The 23,760-nt window shown below is 60.4% G+C and overlaps 2 protein-coding genes across 2 annotated transcripts; both read right to left on the bottom strand.

The window, feature by feature from the left end:
- Positions 1 to 209: 209 nt before the first annotated feature.
- CDPF1 (cysteine rich DPF motif domain containing 1) lies at positions 210 to 6,426 on the bottom strand. Its single transcript, XM_038756700.1, has 4 exons — positions 5,997 to 6,426; positions 4,379 to 4,473; positions 3,934 to 4,045; positions 210 to 613 (listed from the first exon to the last, which is right to left on the bottom strand). Exons 2-4 carry the CDS (start codon positions 4,471 to 4,473, stop codon positions 467 to 469), a joined length of 354 nt encoding a protein of 117 aa, XP_038612628.1. The 5' UTR covers positions 5,997 to 6,426; the 3' UTR covers positions 210 to 466.
- Positions 6,427 to 11,276: 4,850 nt separating this feature from the next.
- On the bottom strand, positions 11,277 to 19,218 carry PKDREJ (polycystin family receptor for egg jelly). Its single transcript, XM_038756094.1, is given in 3 exon segments — positions 11,277 to 12,585; positions 12,587 to 13,587; positions 13,660 to 19,218. Coding segments are annotated over 3 exon segments (7,494 nt in total). The 5' UTR covers positions 18,925 to 19,218; the 3' UTR covers positions 11,277 to 11,357.
- Between the last annotated feature and the right edge of the window lie 4,542 nt (positions 19,219 to 23,760).

The raw sequence follows: 23,760 nt of genomic DNA, 5'->3' as shown, positions 1-23,760 counted from the left end.
GAAACCCAGTTAATACCGCTCGGCGAAACCGTGGTTCATCCATCTCCACGACACGTGTGTTCGCTGGGGAGGGGTGCTAATGCCGTCTTGCCAACGTCATCCACCCGGAGAGAGCCCAGCTACTGTTCACACGTTCCCCGCCACCTTCCAGCCCCCATTTGGCCACCGAAACCCCCCGCCGGGCCGCAATAACACTCGCGGCCGACCGGGGTTTTGGAATCCATTTATTCCGACGGCCCGCTGGGTCACAAGACGGCCGCCCCGAATCCCCCCCATCCTCTCTCTCCCTCGTCGCCTCCTTCTCTCTCTACTTAACGATGCTTATGAGAAAAAGCATTCGGGAACGGAGGTCCTTCTTTCGTGGCTTGGGGGAGGTGGGTTGGCGGGGTGGGGGGTGTCACGGAGACCTGGGCTCCGGGCCCTTGGGGACGTCGCCCCCGCGACCCCGCCTGCCAATCCCACCCACTTACGTCCTCGAGTCCGGCTTTTTGGACGAGGGTTTCGACTCGGCTTTCTTTTTCTCCAGATCGTGGCGGATTTCCTGGGGGAACACGTCGATGGTTCCCCAAGCGCAGGGCAGGCAGAACCGCTTGGAGTAGAACAAGCTGCATCCCTGGAAGCCAAAGGACTGTGAGCCCGCTGTTGGGTAGGGACCGTCTCTATATGTTGCCAACTTGGACTTCCCAAGCGCTTAGTACACTGCTCTGCACCCAGTAATCGCTCAATAATTACGATTGAATGAATGAAAGGACAGGGAAGCGGGAAGAGGGATGTGAGCCCGCTGATGGGTAGGGACCGTCTCTCTGTGTTGCCAGCTTGGACTTCCCAAGCGCTTAGTACAGTGCTCTGCACCCAGCAAGTGCTCAATAATTACGATTGAATGAATGAAAGGACAGGGAAGCGGGAAGAGGGATGTGGGCCCGCTGTTGGGTAGGGACCGTCTCTATATGTTGCCAACTTGGACTTCCCAAGCGCTTAGTACAGTGCTCTGCACCCAGTAAGCGCTCAATAATTCATTCATTCATTCAATTGTATTTATTGAGCACTTACTGTGTGCAGAGCACTGTACTAAGCGCTTGGGAAGTACAATAATTACGACTGAATGAGTGAAAGGACAGGGAAGCGGGACGAGGGATGTGAGCCCGCTGATGGGTAGGGACCGTCTCTATATGTTGCCAGCTTGGACTTCCCAAGCGCTTAGTACAGTGCTCTGCACCCAGTAAGCGCTCAATAATTACGACTGAATGAATGAAAGGACGGGGAAGCGGGAAGAGGGATGTGAGCCCGCTGATGGGTAGGGACCGGCTCTATATGTTGCCAACTTGGACTTCCCAAGCGCTTAGTACAGTGCTCCGCACCCAGTAAGCGCTCAATAATTCATTCATTCATTCATTCATTCAATCGTATTTATTGAGTGCTTACTGTGTGCAGAGCACTGTACTAAGCGCTTGGGAAGTACAATAATTACGACAATGAATGAAAGGACAGGGAAGCGGGAAGAGGGATGTGAGCCCGCTGATGGGTAGGGACCGGCTCTATATGTTGCCAACTTGGACTTCCCAAGCGCTTAGTACAGTGCTCCGCACCCAGTAAGCGCTCAATAAATACGATTGAATGAATGAAAGGACGGGGAAGAGGGAAGAGAGGTTAGGCCCGGACCTTTCTGCGCCCGTCCGTTCCGATTCTAAAAAGACATTCGGGGCTCACCCCCTTCAGGAAGCCTGCCATGATTAATCCATCATCCCGCACTCCAACGTGTCAGCCTAAGCCACCGCTCCCTTGCTCTATCAGGTCACTGAGGTGTCTCTACCTCCACCCATTTTTTGTTTTTAAACATTTGTTAAGTTCTGTATGCCAAGCGCTGTTCTAAGCACTAGGGTAGATCCAAGTTAATAATAATAATAATAATAATAATGGTATTTGTTAAGCGCTTACTGTGTGTGAAGCCCTGTTCGAAGCGCTGGGGGAGATACAAGGTGATCGGGTTGTCCCACGTGGGGCTCACAGTCTTCCTCCCCATTTTACAGATGAGGTCACTGAGGCACAGAGAAGTTAAGTGGCTTGCCCGAGGTCTGACAAGTGGCAGGGCCGGATTCGAATCACTCCCCACAGCGCCTATGTAACTATCTGTAATTTACTGTTTTACCTATTTGTATTAATGGCTGTCTCCCCCTCTAGACCGTGAGCTCGTTGTTGGGTAGGGACCGTCTCTATATGCTTCCAACTTGTCCTTCCCAAGCGCTTAGTCCAGTGCTCTGCACACAGTAAGCGCTCAATAAATACGATTGAATGAATTCGAACCTCTGACCTCTGACTCCCAAGCCTGTGCTCTTTCCACGGAGCCATGCTTCTTAATCAATCAATCAATCGTATTTATTGAGCGCTTACTGTAGAACAGTGCTCTGCACATAGTAAGCGCTTAATAAATGCCATCATTATTATTATTATTATTATTATTACCAAGCGCTTGGGAAGTACAAGTTGGCAACATATAGAGACGGTCCCTACCCAACAGTGGGCTCACAGTCTAAAAATGTGTGCAGAGCACTGTACTAAGCGCTTGGGAAGTACAATTCGGCAACATATAGACAGTCCCTACCCAACAATGGGCTCACGGTCTAGAAATGCGACTGACAAGTTGGGTGGGTTGAAATCTGGTCAGAGCACCTGGGATTAGTGCTCTGCACACAGTAAGCGCTCAATAAATACGATTGATTGAATGAATGAATGAATGAATGAATGATTACCAGCCTCGTTTTCCTCAGCTCTACTTGGATCCCAAACGCCACCAGTTTCCCGTCATCCTCCACTGAACTGAGGTCCAGATCCATAATTTATTTATTTTATATTAATCCCCCTCTAGACTGAAATCTCCCTGTGGCTGGGGAATGTGTCTAGTGTACTCTCCCAAGCACTCGGTGCAGTGCTCTGCACACAGTAAGCGCTCGATAAATCCTACTGACTGATTGATTAACCAATCAATTGTATTTAATGAGCGCCTGTTGTATGCAAATAATAATAATAATGATGGCATTTATTAAGCGCTTACCATGTGCAAAGCACTGTTCTAAGCGCTGGGGAGGTTACGAGGTGATCAGGTTGTCCCACGGGGGGCTCACAGTCTTCATCCCCATTTTACAGATGAGGGAACTGAGGCCCAGAGAAGTGAAGTGACCCGCCCAAAGTCACCCAGCTGACAAGTGGAGGAGCCGGGATTTGAACCCATGATCTCTGACTTCAAAGCCCAGGCTGTTTCCACTGAGCCACGCTGCTTCTCTTGGGGATACCCGTTCTCCCACCTAGTTAGACTGTGAGCCCCAGGAGGGACGGGGACTGTGTCAATCAATCAAGCAATCAATCAATCGTATTTATTGAGCGCTTACTGTGTGCAGAGCACTGTACTAAGCGCTTGGGAAGTCCAAGCTTGCAACATATAGAGACGGTCCCTACCCAACAGTGGGCTCACAGTCTAGAATTAGGTGTCCCACCTAATTAACCCGTACTTACCCCAGCACTTAGAACAGCATTTGAGGCACAGTATGCGCTTAACACCAAAAAAATGAATGCAGAGGAGAGTCAACTCTTCCTCATCAGGCAGCTCAGGGCTCCCACTCACACGTGGACTCTTGCCGGGGGCGGAGGAGGGGAGGCCTGGGGACGGGGAACGTGTCCCCGAGCGACACGCAAATTCGTGAAGCGCTCCATATTCTTTCCATTTATTTTATTTTGTTAGTATGTTTGGTTTTGTTCTCTGTCTCCCCCTTTTAGACCGTGAGCCCACTGTTGGGTAGGGACCGTCTCTAGATGTTGCCGACTTGGACTTCCCAAGCGCTTAGTCCAGTGCTCTGCACACAGTAAGCGCTCAATAAATACGATTGATGATGATGATGATGCCGTCGGCGCTCGGTACCTACGACTGCCGCTGCCACTCACCGGGCCGGCGCAGACTGGCTTGTTGCACAGAGCGCAGTGGGAGCCGAGGATGAGGAATTTGTCCTTGCTGGGGGCGAACGGGTCCCGCGTGACATAGCTGTCCTCCAGCAGGCTGCACGGGGGGCGGAGGCCGGCGGTCAGAGCGTGATCGGCCCCCGCGGAGGCCGGCCCTGACCCCCGACCCCCTCCGGAATGCCCGGCAGGGCCCGGCCCTCGCACCTGGGCCCCAGCCGGCCGCGGAACCGCGATGGACCCTTTCCCGGGTTGGGCCCGCGCCCCAGCTCCGCCCCTGGGCCAGTGTCTCCGGGTCCCGGTTTGCCCGGGAGGACAATAACCGGCCGCCGAGCGGAGGCCCACGGTGGGGAAAAGACCGCTGCGCTCTGGGGGTTCAGGCCCTCGGCCCTTTGCCCGCCACGGGTTGTGCCAAGGAGGAGGGCGCACTCACACGACGGAGCGTGAGTCGGGCGGCCTGCGTCCCACGTAGCTGGAGGGGGCCGACAGGCCACACAGTTGGCACTTGAACAGCCCTGCCGACGCCATCTGCCAACGGGGCAAGGGAGAAGGGGGTCCGGCTTCGCCGTGGAAGCGGGCACCTCTGTGCCCCCCACTGCCCCAACCTCACCGTGGGCGGTGGGACCGAGAAAATGGGAATCCCTCCACCCGCTCCCGCCCTCCCACCTTCTTCCTCCTCCTCCCCGGCCAACGGCACTATTAATAACAATAATAATAGTAATAATGATGATGGTATTTGTTAATCAATCAATCGTATTTATTGATATACCCTCCACCCTCACCGTACCTCGTTCTCCTCACCGTACCTCGTTCTCGCCCGTCCCACCATCGACCCCCGGCCCACTTCATCCCCCGGGCCTGGAATGCCCCCAGTCCCTCTGCCCATCCGCCAAGCTAGCTCTCTTCCTCCCTTCAAGGCCCTACTGAGAGCTCACCTCCTCCAGGAGGCCTTCCCAGACTGAGCCCCTTCCTTCCTCTCCCCCTCGTCCCGCTCTCCATCCCATCTTACCTCCTTCCCTTCCCCACAGCACCTGTATATATGTATATGTTTGTACATATTTATTACTCTATTTTACTTGTACCTATCTATTCTATTTATTTTATTTTGTTAGTATGTTTGGTTTTGTTCTCTGTCGCCCCCTTCTAGACTGTGAGCCCACTGTTGGGTAGGGACTTGTCTCTATATGTTGCCAGCTTGTACTTCCCAAGCGCTTAGTACAGTGCTCTGCACACAGTAAATGCTCAATAAACACGATTGATTGATTGATCCTCCCCAGCGCTTAGAACAGTGCTCTGCACAAACTAAGCGCTTACCAAATGCCATCATTACTATGATGATGATGATGATGTGGCAGAGGTGGGATTAGAACCCAGGTCCTCCTGACTCCCCCCCCCCCCGTCTTACCTCCTTCCCTTCCCCACAGCACCTGTATAAATGTATATATGTTTGTACATATTTATTACTCTATTTATTTATTTTACTTGTACCTATCTATTCTACTTATTTTATTTTGTTAGTATGTTTGGTTTTGTTATCTGTCTCCCCCTTCTAGACTGTGAGCCCACTGTTGGGTAGGGACTTGTCTCTATATGTTGCCAGCTTGTACTTCCCAAGCGCTTAGTCCAGTGCTCTGCACACAGTAAGCGCTCAATAAATACGATTGATTGATTGATTGATCCTCTCCAGCGCTTAGAACAGTGCACAAAGTAAGCAGTTACCAAATGCCATCATTACTATGATGATGATGATGTGCGAGGCGGGATTAGAACCCAGGTCCTCCTGACTTCCAAGCGCTTAGTACAGTGCTCTGCACACAGTAAGCGCTCAATAAATGCGATTGATTGATTGATTGATTCCGGGCCCGTGCAATGCACCCAGCTGCAGTGGAGTGCGGGGTCTGGGGGGGGTCTAGAGGGGTCTGGGGGAGACGGGGAGGAACCTCCGGGATCCCTCCCGCTTGTGTTGCCAACTTGCACTTCCCAAGCGCTTAGTACAGTGCTCTGCATACAGTAAGCGCTTAATAAATACGATTGATTGAAAACGACTTTACCTCGGGCCCGGGCCTCCGCGCATGCGCACACCGCGCTCCCCGCCGCCAGGGGGCGGGAGAGAGCGAAAGAGAAAAAGAAAAACACGAAACTGGGCCTCCGCGCACGCGCACACCGCGCTTCTCGCCGCCAGGGGGCGGGGGACAGAGAAACAGGGAGAAAAAAAACACGAAACTGGGCCTCCGCGCACGCGCACACCGCGCTCCCCGCCGCCAGGGGGCGGGGGAGAGAGAGGGGGAAAAAAGAACCACGAAACTGAGCCTCCGCGCACGCGCACACCGCGCTCCCCGCCGCCAGGGGGCGGGAGAGAAAGAAAGAGAAAAAATAAAAACGAAACTGGGCCTCCGCGCACGCGCACATCGCGCTTCCCGCCGCCAGGGGGCGGGAGAGAGCGAAAGAGGGAGAAAAAAACCCACGAAACTGGGCCTCCGCGCACATCGCGCTCCCCGCCGCCAGGGGGCGGGGGGGAGAATGACAGAGGGGAAAAAAAAACACGAAACTGGGCCTCCGCGCACGCGCACAACCCTCTCCCCATCGGGGGAGGGCTGGGGGTGGGAGGGGGGAAGAAAAAAAACCCTGCGCGCATGCGCTCATCGCTCTCCCGCCCGCCCGCGGGGGAAGGGTGCTGCTGCGCACGCGCAGTTCCGGCAGGGCGGGCGAAACTGAACTACCGGCTTCGCGTCTGTACCACGTGGGCGCGGCCCCGACCCCCCCCCCTTAAAGGGACAGGCCCCCTTAAAGGGACAGGGGAGCAGGCCTACGACCAGTGGGGGACCTCCTGGCAGGGTTTGGGGTTTTCGTAGGGTTTTTTTTGGTTTTTTATGGCACTTGTTAAATGCTTACTATGTTCCAGGTACTGTACTAAGCGGCTGAGTAAATAATAATAATAATAATGATGGCATTTATTAAGCACTTACTATGTGCAAAACACTGATCTAAGCGCTGGGGAGGTTACAAGGTGATCAGGTTGTCCCACGGGGGGCTCGCAGTCTTCATCCCCATTTTACAGGGGAGGTGACTGAGGCGCAGAGAAGTTAAGTGACTTAAGTGAGTAGATCAATTAATCAATCAGTGGTATTTACTATGAGAGAATAATGGTGGTGGTATTTGTTAAGACTGTAGACTTAAGACTTGTTAAGACCTTTTAGACTGTGAGCCCACTGTTGGGTAGGGACTGTCTCTATATGTTGCCAACTTGTACTTCCCAAGCGCTTAGTACAGTGCTCTGCACACAGTAAGCGCTCAAGAAATACGATTGATTGATTGATTGATTTGTTAAGCACCTAGGGCAGTGCCCTGAACCCACTGTAATAATAATAATGATGGTTATTAAGTGCTTACTATGTGCCGAGCATTCATTCATTCATTCATTCAGTTGTATTTATTGAGCACTTACTGTGTGCAGAGCACTGTACTAAGCGCTTGGGAAGTACAAGTTGGCAACATATAGAGACGGTCCCTACTCAACAGTGAGCTCACAGTCTAAGAGCTGGGGTAGATACAAGGTCATCAGGCTGTCCCACGTGGAGCTCATAGACTTAATCCCCATATTACAGATGAGGTCACTGAGGTACAGAGAAGTGCCTCTAAAAGTGTCTAGAAGAAGTGCTTCTAGACTGTGAGCCCGCTGTTGTGTAGGGACCGTCTCTATATGTTGCCAACTTGGACTTCCCAAGTGCTTAGTACAGTGCTCTGCACACAGTAAGTGCTCAATAAATACAGTTGAATGAACGAATGAATTGCCCTAAATCACACAGCTGACAAGTGGCGGAGTCGGGATTAGGACCCCGACTCCCAAGCCCGGGCTCCTGCCACTGAGCCACACTGCTTCTCAGTGGATAATAATGATGGCATTTGTTAAGCGCTTACTATGTGCAAAGCTTACTCTGGGGGCTTACTCTGGATAGAGAGAGCACTGTACTAAGTGTTGAGGGCCTCATCATCATCATCAGAGAAGCAGCGTGGCTCAGTGGAAGGAGCACGGTCTTTGGAGTCAGAGGTCATGGGTTCAAATCCCAGCTCCGCCAACTGTCAGATTGTGTGACTTTGGGCAAGTCACTTAACTTCTCTGGGCCTCAGTGAACCTCATCTGTAAAATGGGGATTAAGACTGTTAGCCCCCTATGGGACAACCTGATCGCCTTGTAACCTTCCCAGCGCTTAGAACAGTGCTCTGCACATAGTAAGCCCTTAATAAATGCCATCATTATTGTTATTATTATCAATGGTATTCATCATCATCATCATCAATCGTATTTATTGAGCGCTTACTATGTTCAGAGCACTGTACTAAGCGCTTGAGAAGTACAAATTGGCAACATATACAGACAGTCCCTACCCAACAGTGGGCTCACAGTCTAAAAGGGGGAGACAGAGAACAAAACCAAACATACTAACAAAATAAAATAAATAGAATAGATATGTACAAATAAAATAAATAGAGTAATAAATATGTACAAACATATATACATATATACAGGTATATGGTATTCATTTTTGTGTGTGTGTTTGTTAAGCACCATGTGCCCAGCACTGTACTAAGCGCTTGGGAGAGTACAGTAGAACAGAGTTGGTAGAAATGTTCCCTGCCCACAACGAGCTTAAAGTCTAGAGATGAGTTAGTCTGGATGAAAACTGAAGAATTGGGAGACACGATTCCTGCCCTCAAGCGGCTTACAGCCCACTGAGAGACAGATGTTAAAAGCAACTGCGGGTGGAGGGACGCAATGGAGTATAAAGATATAATAATAATGATTGTATTTGTTAAGCGCTTACTATTTGCCAGGCACTGTTCTAAGTGCTGGGCTAGATACAAAGTAATCAAGTGGTCCCACGTGGGGCTCACAGTCTTAATCCCCAATTTGCAGATGAGGGAACTGAGGCCTAGTGAAGTGACTTGCCCAAAATCACGCAGCTGACAAGTGGCAGGGTCAGGATTAGAACCCACGACCTCTGACTCCCAAGCCCATGCTCTTTCCACTAAGCCACGCTGCTTCTCACTAAGCCACACCGGTGGCTTCTCCTCCAGGAGGCCTTCCCAGACTGAGCCCCTTCCTTCCTCTCCCCCTCGTCCCCCTCTCCATCCCCCCCATCTTACCTCCTTCCCTTCCCCACAGCACCTGTATATATGGATATATGTTTGTACATATTGATTACTCTATTTATTTATTTATTTATTTATTCTACTTGTACATATCTATCCTATTTATTTTATTTTGTTAGTATGTTTGGTTTTGTTCCCTGTCTCCCCCTTTTAGACTGTGAGCCCACTGTTGGGTAGGGACTGTCTCTATATGTTGCCAACTTGGACTTCCCAAGCGCTTAGTACAGTGCTCTGCACATAGTAAGCACTCAATAAATATGATTGATGATGATGATGATGATTTATTTTATTTTGTTAGTATGTTTGGTTTTGTTCTCTGTCTCCCCCTTTTAGACTGTGAGCCCACTGCTGGGTAGGGACTGTCTCTATATGTTGCCAACTTGTACTTCCCAAGCGCTTAGTACAGTGCTCTGCACACAGTAAGCGCTCAATAAATACGATTGATTGATTGATTGATTCTCCTGAGTGCCTAAGTGTACCCGAGGGTACCTAAGTGTCGTGGGTTCGGGGTGGGGTGAATATCAAGTGCAGAAGGGAAGGAGGATAGAGTCCTCCAGGAAGCCTTCCCAGACTGACTTCCAGTCCTTCCTCTCCCCCTCCTCCTCCCCATCCCCCCCGCCCTGCCTCCTTCCCCTCCCCACAGCACCTGTATATATGTTTGTACAGATTTATTACTCTATTTTACTTGTACATATTTACTATTCTATTTATTTTATTTTGTTAGTATGTGTTGTTTTGTTGTCTGTCTCCCCCTTCTAGACTGTGAGCCCGCTACTGGGTAGGGACCGTCTCTATATGTTAACCCGACTTGTACTTCCCAAGCGCGTAGTACAGTGCTCTGCACACAGTAAGCGCTCAATAAATACGATCGAATGAATGAATGAATGAATGAATGGGAAGATGAGAGGTTAGTCAGGGAAGGCTATTCTGGAGGAGACGGGATTTCAGGAGGGCTTGGAAGATGGGAGAGCGGTGGACTGTAGGGTAGAAAGGGAGCCCCAGGCAAGAGGGAGGCGTGAGCAAGGAACGAGATGCCGTCTGCCGGGTGGACGTCTAGGAACCAGCCCACTTCTGCACGGCTGGCCTGAACCATTGAGTCCAAGTTCACCAAGAAAGACCTGAAAGTCCCTCGGGGAAGAAAGATTTAATGTTCAGGAGGCTCAAAGGTATAGGGAGATAAGACGACCAACCTTAGGAAATGGCCTTTCCCCAACTCTGAAGTATTTGGCCCTCTTACGAGGATGAAGCAAGTTCTTTCTTAAAGGTTTCACGTTTCTCTGACGTTAACGAGAGACAAAAGGGAGCAGAATGCCGAGGCATCGCTCGTGGGCACGTTGGGAGTTTGTGGGCCCTTTTCTCCACTTTGGATGAAAACCCGGTTTCGTTAAAGCCTTTATCCCTCGCCGGAGCCCTGGGCCTTCCCTGGAGTAGCCCATGGGCCTGGGCCTCAGGCGCGAGGGACTGCATCCAGCTGGGGAAGGACAGGGGTGTCCGGTTCCCAAACCCTGTACTGGGGCCAGAAACCACAGCTCATGGAGGTCGGGGAAGTGGAAGGGGGAGACAGTCCGGCCACTTCAGTTCAGAGCCGAGAGGGATTGCAGGGACGTTTGAAATGACTCCAAGGAGGGCCAGACCCAGCCAGTGCGGCAAGGCTGTTCCGCGGGGTGCTGCTGCCCCGGGACATCGTGGGAACTCCCAAACCGCTCCGTGGAGTCGTGGCGGGTGTCTGGCCCACCCTGAGCCCCGCCGGGAGCCGGCCCGGCGACAAAAGGGTCGAAACCCGGCTTTTCCTTGAGAAGTCCGGAGGAACGGGAGCCTCCCCAGACCCTGGGGCTGCAGAGAGGGCGAGGGTCGGCTCTCTTCCGGCCTCTCCCCTGTCGTGCGCGCCGCGTTTAGGGGCCCCGGCCGGCGGGCACCCCACGTCCGCCGGAAACCGTCCTCGTCTTCCTTTCCCGTCTGAGCTTTAAGGGAGGCCACCCCGGCCCCCGCCGGGACGTCCGCCCCGGTTCAGGCAGCATTTCTTTCGGCAAGGGGGGAGAACCGCCGCGAGCAATTCTGGGACGGGTACCAAAGTGGTCGGTGACACGAAGAAGCGGGGGTGGGCGGGGAGATGTCCGAGGTGGGGTTGGGGGGCGGTGCGGAGGCAGCCCGGTTAGAATTTATTTCCTAGAACGCCCCCAAGGATTTAGAGCGGAAACCTCACGACCCCCCAGACCGAGCATCCTCCGGCCCCTCCCGGCCGCCTCGCCCCCCGCCCCCATTCACACCACCAGGTAGACCATCTTCTTGCCGTTGATCCTCCTGGTTTTGAGTCCGAGGTAGCGGCGGCTCCTCCCCTTGGGCTGCCCGTAGAAGACGTTGTCCCAGAACTCCGTGTCCTCGGGCCGCGGGGACCGGCGGGCGAGGCGGTAGTACAGCCGCCTCAGCCGGTGGAGCAGGTAGGCCATGGCCTCGGCTTCGTCGGACGGCTCCTCGTACACGGGCTGCTTCATGTCCTCGTAGGCGGACAGGATGACCGCCTGGAACAGGTTGATCAGGACGCAGATCATCACCAGCATGAAGGAGGCGAGGAAGAGGCCTCCCAGGAGCCTGTGGCTGGAGAAGGCGGTGTCCTTGAAAGCCGAGACGCAGTAGGAGAACACCGTCTGGGCCGAGTGGACCATGCTGTTGTAGTTCCACTCGTACTGGCCGAACACCAGGTAGCCGAAGGCCATGTACACGAAAAAGTAGACGGCCACCACGAGGGCCATGGAGCAGATGCCCGGCAGGGCGGCCAGGATGGACCTCTGGGCCAGCCGGACGTCGTAGAAGAAGCGGGAGTACTCCAGGGTCTTCAGGACGGTCATGAAGACCAGGAAGCCCAGCGTGACCCTCACGGTCTGATCGAGGTGGGCCACCGAGTGGAAGGGGACGAAGCTGTGCGGGTTCAGCAGGTAGAGGGCCACGATCTTGTTGGCCAAGTGGAACTTGGCCACGTAGAACAGGAAGAACAGCAGGAAGGCCGACTTGAGGACGAAGTTGATCAGGTTGGACACCTTCCTCAAGTAGGCGGCCGTCTCCCGGCGCACCACGTGGATCTCGTCCAGGAGGTAGACGCAGAGGAAGACCAGCACGGCCACGTAGGCCAGCAGCTGGGCTCGGCTCTGCTTGTGGAAGAGGGGGAGGGTGAACGAGTGCACCGTCAGGCTGGCGTTCACCACCCCGAGGGGGGACACCTCGAAGACCACCGAGACGCAGCCGAACAGGCCGGCGTCGGGGTTGAAGGTGGTCAGCTCCACGATCACCGCCCAGGTCCGCTCGTCCAGCCAGCCGCGCCGCCGCAGCTCCCGCAGCCTCATGCTGGAATTGAACTGGAGTTCCTCGGGGAAGAAGTAGAAGGGGTAGCCCCCGGGACCGTACCGGTGGAGCACCCCCGACGACTGGTAGGACCAGTGGTTGCGGTTGGCCTGATAGGTGAAGCCGGGGCCGCCGGGGCCGCCGCCCCCCCGCCCAGGAGTCGTCGTAGCTCCGGGTGTCCTCCGGGTCCCTGCCGAACCGGGGGAGGCACCGGGGCCCCGGCTCGGCCGACTTCCGGAACGGGGAGAAGCACGACGCGGGCCCCGGCCGGGCTCTCACCTGCCTCATCCGGGGCCAGCCGAGGATCTGGGACCAGCTGTCGGAGAGCCAGCCCGGGTGGTGGTCGTGGTGGAGCAGGGGCACCAGGACCCCGTCCAGCCACCCGTAGACGTGCTCCGGCTCGCTCACGGCCGTCAGGTTGACGGAGAACTTCCGGGCCAGCACCTGGTTGGAGTGGAAGCTGTTGGCGTTTTCCAAGGAAGAGACGATGTTCCCGATGAGGGCGAGGAAGATGAAGTGGCTGACCAAGTCCCTCAGGAAGATCGAGGCCTGGGTCTCGATGCGCTTGCGCCTCTGGATGATTCGGATCTCGTCTTCCTCCAGGGGCCGGTACTCCCTGGACTGGCGGGCCCGGACCAGCTGCCGGTGCGCCTCCCGCTGCCCGTCCGCGTCCGCGGGGACCCCTTCCAGCTCGATATCCCGGTAGTTAAACCTGCCGGTCCAGGAGAGGTGGCGGGGCAGCTTCGGGACGGCCGCCCGGGCCGCGCACAGCATGAAGATCTTGAGAGGCTGGATCAGGAACACCGACTGGCAGAAGGAGGAGGCGGAGGCCAGGAGCCACTCGAGGGAGGTCCGGTAGCCGTACGACAACCCGTACAGGATGATGAAGAAGGATGACAGGCAGGACGTGAGGATGACCAGCCCCCAGGCCACGTAGACGCACCACCAGCTGAAGACCAACTCCGGCGGGTGGCAGGGGCAGATTACCCGGAGGTCCCGCTTCGGGCCCTGGGTGGCCCCGGCCCCGGCCCCCGCCTCCGCCTCGGCGTTGTTGTTGGCGTTCTCCCGGGCGGGAGGTGACGCCGCCGGCCCGTCCTCGATCTCGGCGATGGCGTTGGCCGTGGCCTCGGGCACCGCACAGTTGCTCTTCCGGCGCTCAGCGGGAGGGCCGGCGCCGGCGGGGGCCGGGGCCGGGGCCCCGTCCGCGGGGGCGGCGGGGGTGGCTACCGGGGTGTACGAGTTCTGCAGGCGCTCCTTCCAGGTCCGGAGCCTCCCTGCGAGGGCGGGCGGGGCCCCGGGGGGCTCCACGGGCTCCGGGGCCACGGGCGGCACCCGGGAGGAGTTGTTGAACAGGGTGCTGATGACCATCTGCATGGGCATGGTGATGAGCACGCTCTCGACGCCGATCATGAAGGAGCGGAAGTACTGCCTGTCCTCCGCCACGGCCTCCTGGTTCTCGTCGATGTTGAAGAACATGATGTTGCTGAGGAGGGTGCCGAGCAGCACGGCCAGGCAGCAGGACAGCCGCTGCAGCCGGCCGAACTGGCCGGGGACGGCCTCCAAGAAGACGGAGAACCAGATGTGGTCGCCGGCCAGCCTCCCGGCCATGTCGATGAGGAAGAAGTCCGTCCTGGCCAGGGGGACCTCCGGGTGGGCGGCCACGAACGAGCGCTCCAGAAGCCGGTCGCCCTTGTCCACGGCCAGCCACTGGCGGCACATGAAGTGCCACGCCCGCTTGGTGAACAGGTTCTCCACCCTGACGCGGCTCAGGTACCAGTGCGGGGAGCCGCCCCGGTTGTTGTGCCACACGCGGAGGGAGTAGACGTCGCCCAGGTCGCCCCGGGTGGTCAGGAGGAAGCAGTCGACCCGGCCCCGCAGGAAGGGCCGGTAATCCGGGTGCCTCAGGCGGTGGGCCTCGCTGGCCCCCTGGGTCCCGATGATCTGGACGAAGACGTCGGCCGTGGTCCCCGCCCCCGCCCGGCTCCCCGTGTACACGGAGACGAGGTAGCACGCCTCGTCGAAGGGGTCGTTGTCGGGCAGGGCGACGACGCGCTCCCGGAGGAGCCGGTCGGCGAGGTCTCGGTTGATGGCCCAGAAGGCCAGGGCGATGTAGAAGAGGCTGATGGTGAGGACGGTGAGGAGCGTCACCACGTTCTTCTGGAGCGCGGCGATCAGGTCCTGCTCCAGGTCCACCGGGTTCGGGGGGACGATCAGCCGGCCGGCCAGGAAGAGCGTCCTGTGGGCCAGGGTGTTCCGGCTTTGGCCCGCCGTGACCTCCCGCCGCCGCAGCTTCCCCCGGGGCTGGCACACGCAGTGCACCTGCCGCCAGTCCGTGCGCCGGCCCAGGAGGCAGGCGTCCTCCTGCCACTGCCTCTCGGGGACCTCCTTGGCCAGGCAGTGAGCCACGAACATGGCGATGGCCACCAGCCGGCCGTTGCGCCTCCGCACGAGGCGGCGGGCCCGCAGCACGATCGACAGGTCCCAGGCCGGGGAGCGGACCCCGGGGGCCCAGGCCTCCAGCAGGAAGCGCGACAGGCACAGGATGTACGGGGCCCGGATGGTGCAGTTGGGGCTCAGGGACCCCTTCCCCAAGATGGAGGGCGGCCGGTCGGGCGGAGCCGAGAAGCGCGCCAGCGGGGGAGACGAGACGTTCCTCCCCAGGTAGAGGAGGATGGTGAAGGCGGCTTTCACCCTGGTCACGATCTGGATGGACAGCTCCTTGTAGTCTCGGTTCATCTCGAAACTGAAGCCGCCGGTCGTGGTCCTCCAGAGCCTCTTGTGGGGCCCGACCGTCAGGTTGAAGAGGGCCGAGTTGGCGTCCTTCCGGGCCATGATGAATTCCACCGTCCGGGGCACCACCCTGACCTCCTCCCCGTCCGCCACGGCCCCCGTCATCTTCAAGCCCAGCACCGCGGTGGAAGGGACCCGGGGGTCCCCCCGGTCCAGCCCCCGGAACGGATCCTCCTCGAACTCGTAAAACACGGTGGAGACGGGGGCGCTGCTCGGCAGGGCCGAGCCGCTCTCTTCCCCCAGGGTGGGGTAAAAGCAGTTCCTGCAGCCCTCCCGGCTCGGGGCCCCGGAGGGGAGGTCCCTCTTCTCGTCTTTCCACAGGTGGACGGTCCAGGTGCCGGCCCTCATCACCGTCTGGTTTTCGCCGGGCATCTTATTCAGCAGGATGGTGTCCGCCAGGGTGTCCAGGGCCGAGAAGGTCCGGCCCACCACTTCCTCGTTGGGTCCGCTGGCCGCGGAGAGGTTGGCCCGGAGGACGTTCTGGATGCTGGTGAGGATCCCGGTGCTCAGGACGTCTATTTCTTCCGAGTGGAAGGTCTTCTCCTTCCGCCGGTAGTTCTGCAGGCCCCGGCTCACCTCCGCCAGCCTCCTGGAGGCGATCGTTCGGGACTCCTCGCTGATCTCCGCCGCCTTCTGGGTCAGCTGGGTCACGCTCGAGACCATCTGGCTCATTTCCGCCAGGTCGGAGGTGGGAAGGCTGGAGGTCTTGTTCAGCAGGCTCGTGCGGAGCCGGGTCTTGGAGGCCTGGAGGCCCGGCGCGCCCGCGATGTGGTTGATGACGGAGGAGGCCGTGTAGATGAGGGTGCCCGCCCGGATGAAGTCCCCGCTCCGCAGGAGGGTGGTCAGCGTGGCGTTGGCTCCGTGGGAGGCGGCGTGGAGCCCCTCGAGCACGGTCTCGGGGGGCTGCCTTTTGGTGGGGGCCTGCACCGTGGCGTGCAGCGTGACTTGCGTGAAGGCGCCCAGGGAGTCGGAGACTTGAATGTAGATGGTCACGATGAACTGCCTGGACGGGACTCCGACGGGGAGGAAGGAAGGCGGAGTGGTCGACCGGGGCCCCGAATACAGGATCGTCCCCAGGGTGTTCTCCTCCACCGACGTGATCGTGCCGACGTGGGACAGATCTGAAGCGATCATCTTGTACGAAAGGGGTAAGTTGTCATCGGTGAAGCCGCGGCACTGGATGATGAACTTGGTCAGGAGAGCCAGCCCTTGGGGTGGGTTGATGAGGCACCGACCCGGCCTGGGGGCAGAATTCACGTGGAAGGAGTAGTTCGAGATGGAGACTATGCCGCTCTGCGTGGTGGTCCGCAGGGAAAGGATGTAGGACTGGTTAGCGGAGTCGGAGAAGGCCAGGGACTTGACGGTCAAGTAGGCGCCGTGCTGCCCGGTCGAGGTTTTGGAAAGCCAGTCGAAGCGGAGCTCCGTCCCGTTGGACGAGAGGAGGGACCACAGGTAGGCGGGGCGGTCCGCGTCGCAGTTGGAGCAGTTCGCTGCCAGGGAGAATCGGTTGGTGGGGCTTAAAGGCTCCCCACAGTTCTCGATGCACTTCACGCTCACTTCCGGGGTGCACCCCGATTTGACGGTGACGATCTGATCAGCAAGCCCCTTTTTATTTCCCTTCCAAACCACCAGGCGGAAGTAATAGACCCTGCCGCTCTTCAGGGTTCTGGGCAGAATGGTCAGGTTGGTGCCGGAGGGCTGGATCCACCTCAGGTTCCCCTGGCCGGGGTGGCAGGTTTCGTTGCCGGGGCCCGGCTCGGGCACTTGTATCATGTTGTACGGATTCCTGGTGCAGTACCAGGTAAACGTGAGCCCTGCCTTCGGGTCGGACGCGGTTATGTCCCTGGAAGCCCTCCCGTCCAGGGTCCAGGTGTCGCCGTCGCCCACCGTCCGCCGGTAGCCGCCGCCGATGACCACGTCCAGTTCTCTGGCCAGGATGTACAAGAAGACGAAGTCCGAGGCCTCCAGCGGTGCCGCCCCCTCGTCAGGTGGGGTGACTGTGACCGTTAGGTTAAACGAGTATGACCCCGGGGGTAGAGCATGTTGGGGCATGTCTAGGACGAGGCCGTCAGATGGCACCCAGCTCGGATTTGACAAGGGTTCCCCCAAGACGGGAACCGTGCTTAAGTTATGGACCTGAAAGATTCTCCAGGTTTTATTGATGTGGATTGCTCCGGGGCAGTTGACCTTCACCGTAGACTCCACGATATTGGGCAGGTACCAAAACAGCATGAGGGGTTTGGAGGTGCTGGGCTTGGTGATTCTCACCTGCTCGATGACACAGCGGCTTTGTTGGCAGGACACAGAATACTCCAGGACTTTGGAAGCGTAGGAGGGCACGGTGGTTTCCAGGATGACGGGCTTGGAGCCGTCGTGGGAACAGTTGGTTTTCGCTACGAAGCCGGAGTATAGGTCGGGATCGAAAGGCAGGACGGAACGAGGGACAAACCTGGAGGCGTCGGGTACCCGGTCCTCATAGGTGTACGTGTTGCTGGACGCCAGGCCCGCCCCGGGCCCGAGGAGCTGGAGCTTAAACGTCCACCTCTGGGGTGACAGAGGGTGCTGCAGGGGGATGAACCACACCAAGTAGACCGGACCCTGGGGCTCCGCCGGGCCGCTGTTGTAGAAATGGATCTCGATGTCCCGGTCGGCGCGGGCCCGCAGGGAGGTGCCCTGCTGGTTGAGAAACACGTGCATGGCCGAACGGTATCGACGCGGCCCCACCAAGTCGAGAGTGAACAAGAAGGACAGGCCCCGCTGTTGGTAGAAGAGGTGATGCGTGGCTTTGGGAGACCCTCTCTCCCCGGAACGGCCGCTCTCTTCACCGGCTCCGGGGGAATAGAGCAGGCCGTGGCTGGGACTGACGAAGAAAGTCCCCCGCTTGGCCCTGTGGGGGTTCAGGGCGAGGTAGGTGGAGTTGGCGCTCACCCTGAAGCCGACCGTGGCGTCGGAGAACCCCAGCTCCCCTCCCGCGGCCGGCACGTCGCTCCCCCGGCCGAGGAAGCACAGGTCCACCACCGCCATCTGTCCCGAGGGAGACGGACCGGAGGGGCACGGGTGGCGCACCGTGGCGTAAGGGTTGGAGGCCGTCTTCCAGGGCCCTGGCCCGCCCTGCTGTAGCACCCGAAAGCCCACCCCTTTTCCCCCCAGGGGCCGCAGGCTCCAGGAGAGGGTGAGGGTCCTGCCGGGGCTTAGGAGGGGGGAGTGGGCGCTGAAGAGGTGGAACAGGATGGGCTCCACCCGGAGGGACAGCCTGGGGTCTGGGACCGGGCCGCTGTAGAGGCTGAGGGAGCTCAGGGAGAGGCCTGTCCTGTGGTAGGTGACGTTGACATGGTAGCTGAAGTAGGAGAGGCAGGCCGGCGGGGCCGGAGCGGCCCGGGGCCCGGCCTGGAGGCACCCACCCAGCTGCAGCACTTCCCAGGGGGTTCGGGGCCGAGGCCCGGGCGGGGGGAACAGCCACAGCCTCAGGCCGTGCCCGGGCAGGGCGAGGCTCAGGTTTCGGCGGGGCCGGCGGTGCCAAGGGGTCAGGACCACGGGGCCGTGGAGGTGTGGCGGAGGCAGCCCGAGGCTCGGGCCCCGCTGGCCCGCGGGGGCTACGAGGGGACGGCGGGTGGCCGGCTCGGAGCGGTGCGAGAGGAGCCATGGGAGGAGAAGGAGGAAGGGGCAGTAGTGGTGAAGGGGGGATCTGGAGGGCAGCCGCATCCCCGGGCCCAGCGGCGTCCCCGGCCCGGGCGAGGAGCAAGGGGAGAGTGGCGAAACCTGGCCAAACCGGGCACGGGGCCCGCGGCTGGAAGGGAGCAGGGTACGGAGGGGGAGGGCCGGGGTGCAACGGGGCGGCGGGCTCTGGGGGTGTCGATGGCCGGGGAAAGGGTGCCAAGGGCGGGAGGGAAAGCAGGGTGTCCGGGAGTGTCAGAGGGCGGGATAATGGGCTGGGAGCCAAGCTCGCGTCCAACCGAGGCCCGAGGCCCGGTTCTTAACGGCCATAACTGCCCCGGCCGGCCAGGCCTCGTGCCTCACGCCTCGCGCCTCACGCCTCGCGCTTCAGGCCTCGGGCCTCGTGCCTAACGCTTCGCGCCTCGCGCCTCGGGCCTCACGTTTCACGCCTCGGGCCTCGCGCCCCACGTTTTGCGCCTCAGGCCTCGTGCCTCGCACTTCAGGCCTCATGCCTCGTGCCTCAGTCCTCGTCCCTAGTGCTTCGCGCCTTGGGCCTCTCACCTCGCGCCTCTGGCCTTGTGCCTTGCACCTCAGGCCTCGCGCCTCAGGCCTCAGCGCCTCGTGCCTCATGCTCCACGCCTCGGGCCTCACATTTCGCACCTCAGGCCTCGCGCCTCAGGCCTCGTGCCTCGCGCCTCTGGCCTCGTGCCTCGCGCCTCAGGCCTCATGCTTCGCGCCTCGGGCCTCACATTTCACGCCTCAGGCCTCGCGCCTCATGCTCCACGCCTCGGGCTTCACGTTTCGTGCCTCGCGCCTCAGGTCTCGCGTCTAGTGCCTCATGCTTCGCACCTCGGCCTCACGGTTCGCGCCTCAGCCCTCGCGCCCCGTGCCTCAGGCCTCGCGCCTCGTGCCTCGATCCTCTGGCCTCGTGCCTCGAGCCTCGGGGTTCACGTTTCGAGCCTCAGCCCTCGTGCCTCACGCCTCAGGCCTCACATTTCGAGTCTCAGCCCTCGTGCCTCGCGCCTCAGGCTTCGCACCTCAGGCCTCAGCGCCTCGCGCCTCATGCTCCACGCCTCGGGCTTCACGTTTCACTCCTCAGGCCTCTCGCCTCGCGCCTCAGGCCTCGCACCTCAGGTCTCGCGTCTCGTGCCTCATTCTTCACGCCTCGGCCTCACGTTTCGCGCCTCAGGCCTCGTGCCTCGCACCTCAGCCCTCGCGCCTCGTGCCTCAGACCTCGCGCCTCTGGCCTCGTTCCTCGAGCCTCTGGCCTTGTGCCTCGGGCCTCGCGTTTCGAGCCTCAGGCCTCGCGCCTCAAGCCTCACGCCTCGTACCTCATGCTTCACGCCTCGGGCCTCACGTTTCGCGCCTCAGGCCTCGTGCCTCGGGCTTCACGTTTCGCTCGGGCCTCGTGCCTCGCACCTCAGCCCTCGCGCCTCGTGCCTCAGACCTCGCGCCTCTGGCCTCGTTCCTCGAGCCTCTGGCCTTGTGCCTCGGGCCTCGCGTTTCGAGCCTCAGGCCTCGCGCCTCAAGCCTCACGCCTCGTGCCTCATGCTTCACGCCTCGGGCCTCACGTTTCGCGCCTCAGGCCTCGTGCCTCGGGCTTCACGTTTCGCTCGGGCCTCGTGCCTCGCACCTCAGCCCTCGCGCCTCGTGCCTCAGACCTCGCGCCTCTGGCCTCGTTCCTCGAGCCTCTGGCCTTGTGCCTCGGGCCTCGCGTTTCGAGCCTCAGGCCTCGCGCCTCAAGCCTCACGCCTCGTGCCTCATGCTTCACGCCTCGGGCCTCACGTTTCGCGCCTCAGGCCTCGTGCCTCGGGCTTCACGTTTCGCTCGGGCCTCGTGCCTCGCACCTCAGGCCTTGCGCATCATGTTTCGCGCCTCAGGCCTCGTGCCTCGTGCTGCAGGCCTCGTGCCTAACGCTTTGCGCCTTGGGCCTCGCGCCTCTGGCCTCGTGCCTCGCACCTCAGGCCTCGCGCCTCAGGCCTCAGCGCCTCGTGCCTCATGCTCCACGCCTCGGGCCTCTCGGTTCGCGCCTCAGGCCTCGTGCCTCAGGCCTCGTGCCTCGCGCCTCGCTCCTCCGGCCCCGAGCCTCGCTCCTCAGGCCTCATGCTTTGCGCCTCATGCCTCACATTTCGCGCCTCAGGCCTCGCGCCTCAGGCCTCGCGCCTCGTGCCACAGGCCTCGTGCCTAACGCTTCGCGCCTTGGGCCTCGTGCCTCTGGCCTCGTGCCTCGCACCTCAGGCCTCGCGCCTCAGGCCTCAGCACCTCGTGCCTCATGCTCCACGCCTTGGGCCTCACGTGTCGCGCCTCAGGCCTCATGCCTCAGGCCTCGTGCCTCAGGCCTCGTGCTTCGTGCCTCGCGCCTCTGACCCCGCGCCTCCGCGCCTCAGGCCTCATGCTTCGCGCCTCGTGCCTCACATTTCGCGCCTCAGGCCTCGCGCCTCAGGCCTCGTGCCTCGCACCTCAGGCCTCGCGCCTCGTGCCTAACGCTTCGCACCTTGGGCCTCGCTCCTCGCGCCTCTGGCCTCGTGCCTCGCACCTCAGGCCTCGTGCCTCAGGCCTCAGCGCCTCGTGCCTCATGCTCCACGCGTCGGGCCTCAGGCCTCGCGCCTCAGGCCTCGTGCCTCAGGCCTCGTGCCTCGCGCCTCTGGCCCCGCGCCTCACGCCTCAGGCCTCGCGCCTCGTGCCTCATGCTTCACGCCTCGGGCCTCACGTTTCGCGCCTCAGGCCTCGTGCCTAACGCTTCGCGCCTCGTGCCTCGCACCTCAGGCCTCGCGCCTCGTGCCTCAGTCCTCGTCCCTAGTGCTTCGCGCCTTGGGCCTCGCGCCTCGCACCTCGCGCCTCTGGCCTCGTGCCTCGCACCTCAGGCCTCGCGCCTCAGGCCTCAGGGCCTCGTGCCTCATGCTCCACGCCTCGGGCCTCACGTTTCGCGCCTCAGGCCTCGCGCCTCAGGCCTCGTGCCTCGCGCCTCAGGCCTCATGTTTCGCGCCTCGGGCCTCACATTTCACACCTCAGGCCTCGCGCCTCATGCTCCACGCCTCGGGCTTCACGTTTCGTGCCTCAGGCCTCGTGCCTAATGCTTCGAGCCTTGGGCGTCGCGCCTCAGGTCTCGCGTCTAGTGCCTCATGCTTCGCGCCTCGGCCTCACGGTTCGCGCCTCAGGCCTCGTGCTTCGCACCTCAGCCCTCGCGCCCCGTGCCTCAGGCCTCGCGCCTCGTGCCTCGATCCTCTGGCCTCGTGCCTCGAGCCTCGGGGTTCACGTTTCGAGCCTCAGCCCTCGTGCCTCACGCCTCAGGCCTCACATTTCGAGTCTCAGCCCTTGTGCCTCACGCCTCAGGCTTCATGCCTCAGGCCTCAGCGCCTCGCGCCTCATGCTCCACGCCTCGGGCTTCACGTTTCACTCCTCAGGCCTCGTGCCTCGGGCTTCACGTTTCGCTCGGGCCTCGTGTCTCGCACCTCAGGCCTTGCGCCTCATGTTTCGCGCCTCAGGCCTTGTGCCTCGCACCTCAGACCTCGCGCCTCGTGCCGCAGGCCTCCTGCCTAACGCTTCGCGCCTTGGGCCTCGCGCCTCTGGCCTCGTGCCTCGCACCTCAGGCCTCGAGCCTCAGGCCTCAGCTCCTCGTGCCTCATGCTCCACGCCTCGGGCCTCACGGTTCGCGCCTCAGGCCTCGTGCCTCAGGCCTCGTGCCTCGCGCCTTGCGCCTCTGGCCCCGAGCCTCGCGCCTCAGGCCTCAAGCTTTGCGCCTCGTGCCTCACATTTTGCGCCTCAGGTCTCGTGCCTCAGGCCTTGACCCTCGTGCCGCAGGCCTCGTGCCTAATGCTTCGCGCCTTGGGCCTCGCGCCTCTGGCCTCGTGCTTCGCACCTCAGGCCTCGCGCCTCAGGCCTCAGTGCCTCGTGCCTCATGCTCCACGCCTCGGGCCTCACGTTTCGCACCTCAGGCCTCGCGCCTCAGGCCTCGTGCCTCACGCCTCAGGCCTCGTGCCTCGCGCCTCTGGCCTCGTGCCTCGCGCCTCAGGCCTCATGCTTCGCGCCTCGGGCCTCACATTTCATGCCTCAGGCCTCGCGCCTCATGCTCCACGCCTCGGGCCTCACATTTCATGCCTCAGGCCTCGCGCCTCATGCTCCATGCCTCGGGCCTCTCGGTTCGCGCCTCAGGCCTCGCACCTCAGGCCTCGTGCCTCGCGCCTCTGGCCCCACGCCTCGCACCTCAGGCCTCATGCTTCGCGCCTCGTGCCTCACATTTCGCGCCTCAGGCCTTGCGCCTCAGGCCTCATGCTTCACGCCTCGGGCCTCACGTTTCATGCCTCAGGCCTCGTGCCTCGAGCCTCTGGCCTCGTGCTTCTCACCTCAAGCCTCGCGCCTCAGGCCTCAGCTCCTCGCGCCTCATGCTCCACGCCTCGGGCCTCATGTTTCGCGCCTCAGGCCTGGCGCTTCGCGCCTCGTACCTCAGGTCTCGCTCCTCAGGCCTCACATTTCGCGCCTCAGGCCTCGTGCCGCAGGCCTCGTGCCTAACGCTTCACGCCTTGGGCCTCGCGCCTCTGGCCTCGTGCCACGCACCTCAGGCCTCGCGCCTCAGGCCTCAGGGCCTCGTGCCTCATGCTCCACGCCTCGGGCCTCACGTTTCGCGCCTCAGGCCTCGCACCTCAGGCCTCGCGCCTCAGGCCTCGTGCCTCGCGCCTCAGGCCTCATGCTTCGCGCCTCGTGCCTCACATTTCACGCCTCAGGCCTCGCGCCTCAGGCCTCATGCTTCACGCCTCGTGCCTCACATTTCTCGCCTCAGGCCTCGCGCCTCAGGCCTCGCGCCTCGTGCCTCATGCTTCACGCCTCGGGCCTCACGTTTCGCGCCTCAGGCCTCGCGCCTCGTGCCTCAGTCCTCGTCCCTAGTGC

Source organism: Tachyglossus aculeatus, chromosome 14, assembly GCF_015852505.1.
Source record: "Tachyglossus aculeatus isolate mTacAcu1 chromosome 14, mTacAcu1.pri, whole genome shotgun sequence".
NCBI lineage: Eukaryota > Metazoa > Chordata > Mammalia > Monotremata > Tachyglossidae > Tachyglossus > Tachyglossus aculeatus.
The sequence above is the reverse complement of the archived record's forward strand: the minus strand, read 5'-3'. Positions and strand labels throughout refer to the sequence as shown.